The 13821-nt window shown below is 41.8% G+C and overlaps 1 protein-coding gene across 5 annotated transcripts; it reads left to right on the forward strand.

Moving 5' to 3' along the window:
• Positions 1 to 1012: 1012 nt before the first annotated feature.
• Positions 1013 to 13752, forward strand: plekhg7 (pleckstrin homology domain containing, family G (with RhoGef domain) member 7). Of its 5 annotated transcripts, none has more exons than XM_056388372.1 (18): positions 1013 to 1286; positions 1502 to 1577; positions 1905 to 2695; positions 3575 to 3597; positions 6024 to 6142; positions 6769 to 6809; positions 7162 to 7263; positions 7744 to 7893; positions 8152 to 8247; positions 8996 to 9094; positions 9818 to 9931; positions 10271 to 10493; positions 11459 to 11574; positions 11876 to 11963; positions 12058 to 12137; positions 12255 to 12408; positions 12684 to 12781; positions 13471 to 13752. In XM_056388372.1, exons 3-18 carry the CDS (start codon positions 2048 to 2050, stop codon positions 13579 to 13581), a joined length of 2262 nt encoding a protein of 753 aa, XP_056244347.1. In that variant the 5' UTR covers positions 1013 to 1286; positions 1502 to 1577; positions 1905 to 2047; the 3' UTR covers positions 13582 to 13752. The 5 variants fall into 5 exon arrangements, with proteins under 5 accessions (XP_056244347.1, XP_056244348.1, XP_056244346.1 ...); XM_056388373.1 differs by having other exon boundaries at positions 1502 to 1572; XM_056388371.1 differs by lacking the exon at positions 1502 to 1577.
• The last annotated feature ends 69 nt before the right edge of the window (positions 13753 to 13821 follow it).

A 13821-nucleotide genomic window follows, 5' to 3' on the forward strand; every position in this document is an offset into this window, starting at 1 on the left:
ACTATTGGTTATAGTTGGTCTTTGAATGCAGGACTTTTATTTGTGATAGAGTATATTCACATTGTTGATGGTGGTGGTGGTGTTTCTGTGGAAAAATGTATAGGTTTTTAAAGTTTAAACCATAAAACACACCAACACACCTGATTCATTGGAAAGCTTTGAACAGTATGAAATGGTCTGAATGATTTGCAGTGAGGCTCATATACAACAGGACGGTGGTGGTTTGTACTACATCTCTTGATACACCAGAGGCCGCTAGAGATCAAGACTCAAAGGGTTCAGACCATAGACTGGTTTACGACTCAGCTGCAAATGTCAGACAGGCAATCCCATTATCCGACCTATATCGCCCTCTAGCGTTCACCTTACTGAACTAACAGGTAATTCAGCTGTTCTTTTGGGTTTGCCTGTGTTAAATACAAACAAGTCCACCATAAAAGGTTAATTCATACTGGTTCCAAGGACTGGTTCCTCAGGCTGTACACACAGTCTGCAGGTGAGACAAAGTGAACAAAAAGTAAACTGCTAAATGTAAATTACTACTGACACTTAACTATAACAAAATAATACAGATTTTTTTTATGTTGTAAAATTACAGATTACGACTGACCCAGTAAAATTATTTAATGTTGGCAGACAAACTAGTTTATATCTACGAGGAAGTAAAATGTTTACAGCCTGGACCTGCCGAATAGTCACTCTGATGGAGAGAAATCTCTTACAAAAAATGGGAAGTTAAAGTACAGGACTTTACCGTCACTACTTTTTATTTTATATAGACTTCCACCATGGCCTACAAAACTATACAACTGTATTAATACAACATAGCATACTCAGTGCTAGCTGTGGTAATATATTTCCATCTAAAATGATAGTGTGTGTGTGTGTGTGTGTGTGTGTGTGTGTGTGTGTGTGTGTGTGTGTGTGTGTGTGTGTGTGAGTGTGTGTGTGTGTGTGTTTGAGAGAGAGAGAGAGAGAGAGAGAGAGAGAGAGAGAGAGAGAGAGAGAGAGAGTATTGATGTTCCCATGCAGGCTGAGCAGTCGCACCTTTACACCAGCTCCGGACAATGAACCGCCCCTCTCCTTCCTTCACTCCGCTGTAGCCTTCACTTGTTTTTTTTTCATACAACGAACACACGCCGTCGGGTCGGACGGAGACTTTCTCCTTGTAAACCTGTGAGCTGTGTCTTGAGTCTCCTCGGTTTGCCTCCGACACCAGCAGGACTCTCCCGGTCACCCTTCACTTCACCACCAGTCGTTGAAGACGTCGCGTGGCTTCGGCGGGTGTAAGTAAACCAGACTTCTTAAATTTGAATGAGTATCTAATCAGCTTTCACACAGCTGATGCTCGGTATAGCTGATTATTGCTGTAAACTTTCGGATATATGGTTTGTTCTTTTACCTTTGTTACCTCGTGGAGTTAACAGCTCGTTGAATAAACAATGAAATTAAGCTAATATGGTGGGAAAGCGTCAGTATAACAATATCTGTTGTTGCCTAGGCTACCAAAGGAGAAAATCGATACGAGCAGACAAACAGCAGCAGACACTAGTCTGAGACAGGAGAGCTGAAGTAAGGTGCATGGCCTCCTTTGCTTCTTTGTATCTCACACCACATTGTGAGACTTATAATGTCAAACTGCAGTTACTGTACACTGTAATATGTCTGCTGTAGCATCACTGTACACCCATTGACCAAGTATAGTACACCTGGTTTGTCCTCCTTCACAGGCACATATGTATTCATGTATTATAGTCATACTGTATCTTCATAAGAATTCTACACTGCCAATTTACCATTTCACCCCTAATCAAATCCCCTTTCAGAAGATTAGGGGGTAAGCCTGTGCCCAGCCTGCTTCATTTTACTTGTGTGTATTGATACATTTCTACTTTTTCTCCCAGAGGCTTGAGGAGTGAATGGTGTGAACAGTGTTGGAATGCAACAGGATTATCATCTGACTTTAGCTCAGAGGAGGCGAAGCAACCAGACCATTAGATCACACATTTTCTGATCTTTGCTGCACTACAATGCCTTTGAGGTTACGATGTCTACGCTGAAGCACGTTATTCTGCACGATAAAGACCAGGATGTTGAAAAGAAGCTCGACTGGAGTTACATTGAATGGGCTGAAAATGAAGTTATTACCACAGGTGTGGCGAATGCACAGACACAAACGGACTGGGGGCCCTTTGAGCACAAGGAGAGTCAGACCAGCAACCCGGTCATAATGCACATAGACCTCACACGGACACACTCCAAGCTGAGACACTCGTCTCTGGTGGACACTGATGGCTTGGTAGCACCTCTCTTCCAGTTTGATCGGCAGGCCCCCGCCCGCATCTCCACGTCTCCGACTTTGAGGAGGATGAGGAGCACCCGACGTCCTTTGATAGATTCTCGGGATCCTCTGAGGATGGGGAGCACACAGGAGGAGCCTTCCTCTGCAGGCACACCACCCCCTATAAGACCCCTGTCTCCAGTGCACAGAGTCAAGTCTCCTCTTGCAGCTAGCCCCCTCTCTGATGGAGAGATCTGTCATGATCATCAGCCCATTTCATCCTCTGGCCGACAGAGAACCAGATCATATAGATCAAAGACTTTTGACAGTGGTATCACTTCCACCAGACAAGAATGTCGCAGCGCTCATCCTACTCTTATTAAAGATTTTGGATTTCTTCATGGTGAAGTGCAGGTGAGCTTTTACTGTACTTATAGTGTAAAGCATTATTTTAACCGAGGCATGTCTGCACAAAAGCAGACCATAGTCCAGCAGAAATCATTTGTTTCTCTAATCATCACTCAAACCTCAATGCAAGACCACAAGTCATGTGAGTGGACTAGTGTGGATTTTATCCCAAAGCCTATAAATTAAATGGTTACACATTCCTTCCTTGCGGAAACTTTCTCTCCCTCATTCTGCGTTGCCTCCTGTGGTGGTCACTCACAATGCAGGCTTTTGACAGCAAATGAATCAGCAGTTACATGCACTGACAGCTCTGACCAAACCCACTGCCTGGAGAGCCCTGGGAAGTGCTCTCCTTGGGCCCCTATTCACCGCAGTCAGCAGTCACCCAATAATGGAGGGGTCAGTGAGCGATGGAAAAAGATAATGGGGAGATCTATTCATCAGCTTGTGGTATTCAAGCGAGCACATTCTCAATAGAGTCCCGACATTCTCCTCAGATATCAGAGGCTTTTGAGTCCAAGTGACCACTTAAAACACTGATTCAGATTTGAATGTCTTTGAAAGTGATATAGCGGTGTTGTTAGCAGTAGGAGGTCCCGGCACCCTATATTTAACGCTGAGTGTACAGTGAGACGGTGCTAGTGTGGCATGTAAATAACATAATTAGAGCTTTGGAAACTTGAGGTCAGTAAAAGTGAGTGAGTGTTTTTAGTCTGTAAAATTATCTGATTTGAACTTATTTTGATTTATGCCTGTGTCTTATTTTCAAGTTAATCATCAAGTATATCTACTGTAATTCTGTGTTTTCAGTGAACACTGATGTATAAGTGTGGTTACAATTGAAAGTTTTCCATTGACTGATGCAGTATTTTGGTCTCTTTGCAGGAGAAAGATCACTGCTATACTAGGTAGGTGTACCTTGAACTGCTTTGCATGTTTGCGTGTGTATCTTGTCAGTTACTGCCAAAAAAACACAGGACTTCACTTTCACGTTTGTGAGAACATATTTGCATATCAGGAATGTAGTAAAAACCTTTCCTCTATCTGATAAGCTGAGCTTTAGTGCTCACATTTTTTATTTTTAAGTCCCTCTGATTTGTCTCTAATTTGCATGATGAACGACTTTTTCCAAAATATCAGTCAAATCTTTTAGTTAAGGAAAAAATGTGACGCGTCACTTCAGCATCATGAGTTCCTCAGCCGTCTGTGCTCATGAGCAAGCGAGGATGACTGGGCCTTTGGTTTAGGGAGCCCCATTGTGCATTCATTGTCATTCATATCTTTGTTAATGGAGCATAAGCTTAAGTTTTGAGAGTCCCATGGTTATGTATGGGCTAGACAAACTCTCATTAAGGCTGTTTTCTCTTACTGCCACCCACACCCCTCCTAATGGAGCTGCCGGGCTCTTCCCCTCACTGGATAATTAGGCAGCTATTGTCCCAGTAATTACACCCTGGCACTGTGCCTCTTACAGTGACCGGGCCTTGCGAGCCATTGGTTGGGACAGTTTTGTTTTGGGGGCATCATTATTTCTCTTGTTGTGTGGGAACAAAGCATCCATTTTTACAAGTGCTTTCAGTGGCAGAGAAAGCTTTCTGAACAGTCACAAAGCAACAGGATGTCATTGTGAGGATGCTCTGGACTGCAAGGAGACACTGACCTGCTTTTTAGAGGAGTGCTTCTCTTACTGTCCCATCAGCCATGTATTCTCTTCAGTGCTCAGGTGATGCTCCTGACTATTATCTGTTTTACTGTTCAGCACTGCGTGCCTATAGATTGATATGTAGGGGGGTTGTATCAGTTTACTAGGAAGAACACGACCACGAACAGTTGGTGCTTTCACAGTTCAACAACAGTGTCCTGGAGGAAAAAACCTACAAGGTTACTCCTGTTCGTTTGTAGACTAACAAATACTCTGAGTGTACAGGTTGGACCCTGCAGCCATGTGGCCTACAAGTGCACCCGAGCTGTGCTGCTTCTGCAACTGTGCAGGCCCAGGAGCAGAAATGCAGCCACTGTATGAGGGGTTATGTTATGTGCTGTTAGAGGAAGACAGCCTGATTATTTAGTCAGCCTGATAACAAAGCAGATTTTACATATAATAGTAAACAGAAATTAACCAGTACAAGCATTGTTCCTCTTGCTTGTACTTCTGTTCCAGTTTATTGTATTGTTATCATAAACAGAAATATTAGCCCTCACCTGTAAGCCAGACTTCCTTATGGTTTGATCATGTCCTGATAATCTTTATCAGCCAGGGAGTGTGTTGATCTACCCTGACCTAATGTGGATGTGTTTACAATACACCAATGGTGAAGTGGATTTAATAACAGTGAGTTTTCAGATCCTTTTCAATGGACTTCTGAACTTCTTCTTAACCCTTCTTTTTAAAGCCCAGACCCCTCTAAAAATTTTGGACGTGAAACAGCAGGGCGATGACTTGGGTCACTGACCATCTGACAATCAGTGTCAGCATGCTGAAAGTGAACATTACCTTTGGCAAAACCAGCCTGTCTGGTTGCTGTGGGCCTTATTTGTGCTGACTGCAGCCATGTTAAACAACTGCAAGTCTCTTGTTGGCATTGGCTAAGTTCGGATTGTGATTGTTAGAGTCACACAGTTTCACTTTGTCTTTTTATTCTTGTAACACTTGAAAGCGTTCGTGTGACCGTGCCCTTTCTAGATATTTGGTCTACTTAACATTAGACACATTACATTACATATTAAAGTATTTGATTTTTCATTTCGACATGTGAATGGACTATTTATTTCTTTCAGCTGTAATCCCTAAAGTAAAAGAGCAAAGGATAAGTCACAACACTTGAGAACAGTGGTTGTTTGAGCTTTGCCTAAGGCTAAAAGGCAGGCCTGTGTTTTTCCAGCCACAGCCATGCCTTGGTTACTAACTATGAAAAGGAGACCGAGAGGATTATAACTGGCACACATTGACAGCTCGCCTCCTTCCACATAAATAGGGTGATCCATTAAGTAACAGCTATCCCCCCATAAGCCAGACTCATAAGACTTGTGCTTTATAATTTCCACTACTCATGTTAATCGCCAATTTGCTACACAATGCAGATGGTATTTCAGTGGTATTTCAACCATGTAAAATGACAAAAGGAATTCTGTCATTTCCTGTGGCTTGCACTAAGTCTGTTCTCTTTGTGCTGTATTATGTTGACAGCAGAATAATAATGGCTTTTGTAACAGTGAATCTCAGATGTCCAGTGACGCTGGTTTTAAAATGTCATTAATTACTACCAGTTTTAATGTTGGCATGTTTGGCAGCAGCCTCGCGAAGACATTCACCTGTCTGCCTCTTTTCCCTCAGGCTTCAGGAAAGAAGACGGAGTTCTGTGGTAGTCAGCTTGCCCGGATTGGATGTCTCACCAGGAGATCTTTTTGTATCCAATGGAGCAGCTGGCATATTAAGTGGTATAAACTTCTCTGGTAAAATTATGTGTCATACTATATCTTTATATTTTATGGTACTATTTCTCACACTGTGAACCGGATCTTGCCACATGTCAACATATCACTAACCCTAAAGAGCAAAATGAACTATGATGTTTGTCTGTAACCCATTCTTGCGTGTTGTTATGGCAACATGTATGCATCATAGTTTGGTTTTGGTTGTGGCCCACTTTCCATAATGAACAGAGGCTGTAAGTTGTTGACTGCTTAGGATGTTTCAAAACCCTCAGTCAGTAGTTGAATTACTGTTCTGCACTGAGCTTTTATACTTGACGTCAGAATTTTGAATGCAAATGCAGTTATTCACATTTTAGTTTTCTTCAACCAGTCTGATTAATTTTTAAAAGATAATGTGCAACACGTCCATATTTGAAGCTAATTAGAGACTTTGAGAGACAGATAAATGGAATTGGCATTTAAACACAGTTCAGTTTCTTTTGTGTGTTTAACCAGTCATATTTGTAATTCCTGTAAATTCAAGCAGTTTTTATCCTGTTCCCTGTATCCCTTGTTTGTTTGAATCTAATCCCACTTGTTGCACAGCACACATTTGCCCTTGGACCTTATGTTAATAATCTACATTTTATGTTTGATTCTCACAGATACAAAGAAGTCAAAGTGGCCTTTTTCAAGGCGTAGTACGGTAGGTGTGTTGTTTGTCTGTCAGTGGTTGTTGTGTGGCTGCCAGTGTTATGCTTGTGGTTTGTATTGATGTACATGGTTTTAACTGTGAGCAGTTGGTTTGGACATTGTTCTCTGACCCACTTCTCAAAGCAGATTAATGTGGTTCCTCTTATCCCTTTTGGCCCACACAGACTTTGTAATTGGTCAACACTTGTGGAAGCAACAAATATGTTGATTTGGTTTTTCGCAGAATGTGAGACTGTTAAAAATAACAAATCTGCAAATCCTTTCCTTTGATCAACACATGTCCACATCTGTTTTTTTTTTTAATCATTGTAATGTCACTGCGTGTCTTTTCCTTCATCTTTCAGACTAAAGGGAAGTTGCAGACAGGCACAGTGTCAGATATTGAAAAATATCTCTCAACAGCACAGATTCAAGACTGGAAAGACACTGACCTTCAGAAGTATAAGGTGAGCAATGAGTACTGTCAGCTAAAGCCCTTAAACACCTATGGTGTTTCTTATGTAAATCATCTTGTTGGCGCTGTCTGGACAGGGACTTTTGATCTCAACAAAGTCAGAGGTTCAACAACTAACAGATCCAGATTTCCAGTTCAAATACATCTCAATGTTTAACAAGTGACTCCACAATAACAGGACGGCAGTTAGAGGGAAGCTCCTGCAACGCTTAAATGACACATGTTGCGTAAGAACCAGAATTTCTAGGTCGTATTGAATCAGGTCGACCCTGAACACGCACATAAACAAACACTGACATATGCTTCAGCGTATCAGGGTGGTGGTAGAAACTTTACAGTGACAGAATATAAAGTTATTATACAAACACACTTTCTGAGATGGTTGAGGAAGATACATTTTCCCCGTTTGTGTCTTAACAGTTTTTGCTTCCCTCCAATGCAGTGATGTGTGTTTCCGTCCGTCTGTGTGCAGGACTACTCTCTGGCAGAGTTCCTGCGGGACCAGTCTTCCCAGGTGAGCGTGGCCTCTGACCCTCAGGGCTTCAAGAGGCAAGAAGCCCTCTGGGAGCTCTTCACCAGCGAGTGTTTCTACTTCCTGGATCAGCTCATGGTTCTCAAAGAGGTGACTCAAAATGGACACGCACATGCAAACACACAAAAACAGACACACACAAGTCCAAAAAAAAATAGACCAAACCCAAATGAAATGCAACACCTGCTGCTTTGTGTTTTTTGTTCTCTCACTGAATTCCTGTCACTGAGGTTCATGTAAAAGTCTCTTTAGGATTTCCATTCTTTACAGCAGTGGATTAGAAATTTAATGCTGGCACAACAGATAGCCTGAGCCCATTCTCTATGTGACTTCTTTTGTTGCTCTCAGGTGTTTTTGGCTACGCTCACAAACCTGCAGATGAGGAACTGCCTGACTGACGTCGACTCCTGGAGACTGTTTGCAAACCTCAATGAGCTTTGCCTGGTACGACATGATGCAAATAGGTAGCATGAGGCCTGTTAGATTCATGTGTATTATGCAAATAATTACAAACAACAGCAGCCTTCATGGCATTATAATAACGCTGTTGTGTAGCAACAAATTAGCACAAGAGAGCTAATGTTAACTCTGTCTAACTTTTGAAAAAGTGTGCAAAATAAGAAGATGACAATAATTTATTGATTTATTTAAACTTTATTTAACAAGGAAAGGATCGATGAGAGGAGAAATCTCTTTTTCAGAAGAGTCCTGGCCAAGATAGGGAGCAATAACAACAAATTACAGGCAAACAACAGATAGATAACAAAAAATAGAGTACGCCACAAAATCCAAATTTAACAGAAACATAATTAATGATATTTTATTACCTCATACAAAAGACCTTACAATTACATTACTTACAACCTAAGTAGCTCCTTTAAAACAACCCAAAGAGAAGCTTAAAATCTTAGAAATAAATAAGACCAATCTAAACATTATATTACTGTAACTTAATACATGACATTCCTCATATTAGCACCCAAGATGAAACTGAGGCGATGAGTCTGTATCCATCTATTTATTTATTCATTCATTCATTCATTCATCCACGTGCACAGCTGTCCGCTCACCTCTCTAACCCTAACCCTTCTTTTATGTAATCGTCTTCTGCTGTTGAACTGAGAGTGAGTGAGGTATGACAGAGTCTCTTGTCTGTGGAGTGATACTTGACACTGAGTGTTGTCCGCCGCAGGTGAGCTTTGGTTTCCTGAACAACCTCCTCTGCGTCATCAAGGACACGTTGGAGATTACCGAGGGTGGCGGGCCCACCCTGCTGGAGCTGCTGAACAAGGCAAGTGTGACTCACATGTGGAAACACACCGTCATACTGACTTTGACTAAAGTCTGCATTCAAGAATTTGTTCAGTTGTTTCCAATAATAATAATAATAATAATAATAATAATAGTGATAAAGATTGTGAGAATTACAGTACGATATGTCTTATTCATGCACACATCATATGATTTATGTGTTTTCGTATTGTATCTATACCATAAAGGCAGGTGACATTATATAGTGTGGTGGTTAATGTAATTTTGTGATGTAATTTTTGCAAAAGTAACATGACCATTATCTGTCACTAGTCTCATGTCACACTACAGGAGCCTTTTCAGAATAAAATATGAATAATAAGAATTCATGTGGACTGGATCAGGTGTCCTTAAAGAGCTTTTTCTGAAACTCTACAATCCGAGTTTAATATTTTGTTCTCTGACAATAAATACATTTTAGCTCCAGAGTTCGACAAAAAAGAAATCCCCTCAGGAAAATAATAAAAACGTCTTTGCCACACTGTTAAATTATGCATCACAAAAAGTAGAAGAGAGAAAAGCATTCATCTCACTGTAGCTGGAGAACATATTTCACACGCAGGTTATGTTTTTGCACTCGCTCTCAGATTGGCATCTTCTTGTTGCTTCTTTATGATTTGTTTATCTGCAGCTTAATGGCTGGTGCGAGCACACAGCAGTCTGAATCCCAGTGTTTGCATAACTGTCTGTTATCTGTTGGCAGGCTTTCCAGGAGAGCATATGTCACTGCCTGCAGAAGTACTGCCTCAACTACTCCACGGCTCTTCTTTATCTGGACAGCCTGAAGCCCAGAGAAGACTTTGGCTCTTATGTGAAGGTACAGGAGGGAACTCAGTGGGGGCAGCTAAAGTGTGTGTGTGAGTGGTAGCAAGGGTGCTGTGTACCTTGACAACAAGGCAGGCAACGTGGTGTCAAGTATGAGAGAGGATGCACACCAGTGTCACCAAGGCTTGCCATGAGAGGAATGTGACCATTTGTCCCTCGTGTAACCTTCCCTGTCATCCTGCTTATGTATTTGTTAAGGCTTTTATTGTATTTGGGTCTTTTGATTCTTTTCACTGCCCACCCCCCCCCCCCCCCCCCCCCCCCCCCCCCTCTGTTCCAACAAACAGTGTGACGAGGTCTTTCACCCCTCTGACCTTCCTCTTTTTTCCAGCCCTGCTCTCACCCTGTCCTCTCTCTGCCTCCCCCCTTTTCTCCCAAGTGGTGTGAGAGGAACGAGCAGTGCCGGAGGCTGCAACTGCGTGACCTGTTGGTGGTGCCTCTGCAGAGGCTGACTAGATACCCGCTGTTGTTGCGGAATATCGCAAAGAGATATCAGACGGAGGACGAGACCAGAGGCCTGCAGGCTATAGCAGAGCAAGTGGACACGTCTATATGTGAGCAGCATGCACATCTACACCTGAATTATTTCCCATTATAAAATGCATCACTACATAACAGAATACGCTTTTATTTTGTTATAACTGTCAAACAAAGCAACGCTGACTGACTTGTTGTGGGACTAGTTATATGACTGGAAGCACTTACCATAGATGTTCTCAGCTGCTGATGACAAACTGTGCTTTAAGTGTCAGATGTCTCAGCAGTGTCATGACTCAAGTGTTTCTTCAGAAGGGTGTTTGTTAGGAGGTGGTTCACAAACATATTCAGATACAAGAAGGATGTTAAGCAGGTGTAAGAGAGTGTTGAGTGTCCATCAACACAAACACACCAGGTTGTGTCTTTTAGAGTAAACAGGCTTTGTGCCTTGGACGGCCGCCAGCAGCCCTGACCGTTTATTCTTCACAGCATGCCTGTGCCTGCAGACCTGTTGTGGCGGTTTACTCTGTAACTAGATGGACAGGCTGTGGGAAATGTGCTACAACACTGCAACTCAATGTCATTCTGTTGCACTGGAAGCCACAACCTCATGAAACCTAACAGCACAACCTCACAAATGTGTAATAGCAACAATAACAATTAAAAAGGTGTGTCGGAGCTGCAGAGGTGACGCCACCACAGCCATGATGTGCAGGTCAATGTCCTCTGGGTGTGGGGGACATTTACCGTAAAAGCTGAGTGAGCTGTAAACTCTCACGATACCGTCACACCCATGTTTGGCAGGCAACCATCACTAGTGACAGATGATAAAGTAGTGTTTTATTAGCCATGGTCTCACACTGTAAAGAATAGTTCATCTGCTATTTAAAATAAAAGGTGTCATTATTGTGACTAATATATGTAATTATTCTTCGAAATAACTAACAATTTGTTCCTTACACTATGTCGCACTGATTTTTACGCAGCACACTTCTTGTCTGTTTTTGTCCCTGACGATTGAAACGCTCCCTCTCTTTTCCAGGTGATCTGGAGGGAAAGGTCAAATGGCTGGATAACTACCAGAAGGTGAAACAGCTGCGAGATGCCCTGGTGTGGCTGCCTGTGTGGGAGAGAGACAAGCGTGCCTTCGTCCCTGAGGTCTGTCCGGTTCTGTGCGTTTGTGTATATATTAATATTTGTGTCTGCAAGAGCAAAGCATAAAACTCACAGATACGCACCAAACACTTTATCCTCCAATACCGTCTGTGTGCAGATAAGATGATCCGATCATTTATCTGGGTGTGGAATCAGATATTGCGTAAAGCAAAGAAAACTATTTCAGAGTATTCACGTTTTACAAAACAGCGTGTCATTAGCTGTTACTTTGGTATCAGTAATGCAGATCTTGTGTCAAAAGCTGAGACTTTTCCTCTCACCTGATTGCCTGCTACTCTTTCAGAATCTGAAACATCTCCTAAAAGCTGTCACTCTGGAGAATCTCATTTCTCACAGAAGTCTGCTGCATGAAGGGAAACTGGTGCTCACAGGTGTGTACTGCTGGAACAAGTCCAACACATTTTACATGCTTGGTGTTTCAATTTGAACAGAACTGTAAACCGTCTTTCTTTGGTTCATCACCAGAGAACACCAAGCTGATAGATGTTTATCTGTTCCTGTTTGACGAATTCCTGCTGATCACAAAGATAAAGAGAAACAAGAAGGTACGTCGCCCTCTCGTCCTGTTCTCACTCATGTGGACCAATGAGAGATTTTCAGTATATTCAGTAACTACATAAGCCTAATAACCTGTTCACCTGACGTCTCGTCTTCCTGTGTAGAGGTCCATCGGCCCAGAACAGAATCCTCTCAGGCCGCCACAGAACCTGGAGCTGGATCAGCTGCTGAAGGAGGGATGCACTTTCATGGTTCTCGACCAGCCCGTCTCTCTGGACCGACTCCAGCTCAAGAACATTGATCAGCTTAATGCCTCAAGTAATTATAACAGTACTAGTGACTCAGACAATGTTCTTTTTTGATTTAGCTTTAAGGACTGGATGTATTCTATAGTGAGAACACATTTTATAGTTCTCACTTACTGACACATCTGATTCTGTTATGATTAATAGTGCTTCTGTTTAACCAAAGATCAGAAAGTGGATATGTTTGATTTAAGCAGGACAGACCGCAGAATCATGGTCTCATCACAGCCAGTACTGTTTGATTATGTTATTTAATGCAGGAATTGTTATTCTGTGCTTTGTTTGCAGCATCAGGGCTTCCTCATTCTTTCATAATCATGCACCAGAACCGCTACCAGCAGTGTATCGGTGCATTCATCCTGCAAGCTGCGTCAGAGTCGGCCAAGGTAAATCAATGCAGCTATGAGTTTCTGAGAAGTTTCAAAAGGCTTCCAGTTCTAATAAGAGCAGGCAGAGCACTGCCTACATTCTGTTCAGAAAGATATTATATACATGCCGTGCATATGTGCAGCATCAAATGTGGATTGGTTAATTATATCCAAACATCTGCTTTGTAAACAGCAGCAACATGAGATTTCAGTTCAAATCTACAAAGAACCACAAAAATAACACTTTAACTGTATGTATTTCTAAAGGCAGGTTTGTATGTAAGTCACTTACATACGTATTTAGATGTACTCTGGATGCTCAGTTAATTATAGACACAGAATCTCATTGTAAATCCAGTCTTATTCTATAAAAACGTGCTATATCTTGATATTGATATTTGTCATATCAGGTTAATGAATGTTATGAATATGATATGTTATGAATGTTACAGTCTAATTTCCATTAATTTCTCTATATGCTCATATCTTAAATAAATGAACTACTTTCCGTAAATAGAATCACTGGATTGGCATAATTTTAAGTTTTAGCAGTTTACTTACAGCTCCTATCAACACATTGAAGCAAATGAAGAAATGAAGAGCTATACAAATAAATATTCAATATCATCTGGGCAATCAATCCAAACAGCTGTTACCTAGTAAACTTGATGGTATTTGCTTCTGACACTTTCATGTGTGTTTTCCAGAGAGTGTGGATGTCAAAGATAGAGGGCGCTGTAATGGCGCTGCTGAAGCTGGACTCTCAGCAGCCGCGAGTCAAGAGCTCCTCACTGTGGCTGGAGTCTTCACAGATATGACCAATCAAACAGCACTAGAAGCCATCTGCAACATCTTTCCTGTGCACTTCACTGTCCCCTGAAGTCCTGTGAATGACTGTACTGTACTAGCACTAGGATCATTTTGTAAACTAAATGTTTGCCTGTAAAGGCGGCTGCTGCCATAGTGTACAATAAATGTCTGATTATGTAGTGAAGTTGTTCCTGAGTGTTTTTGGTTTTTAAGAGCACACATCACTTCATATACTTTCTAAAGCTTCT

Source organism: Seriola aureovittata, chromosome 10 (assembly GCF_021018895.1).
Source record: "Seriola aureovittata isolate HTS-2021-v1 ecotype China chromosome 10, ASM2101889v1, whole genome shotgun sequence".
Classification (NCBI taxonomy): Eukaryota; Metazoa; Chordata; class Actinopteri; order Carangiformes; family Carangidae; genus Seriola; species Seriola aureovittata.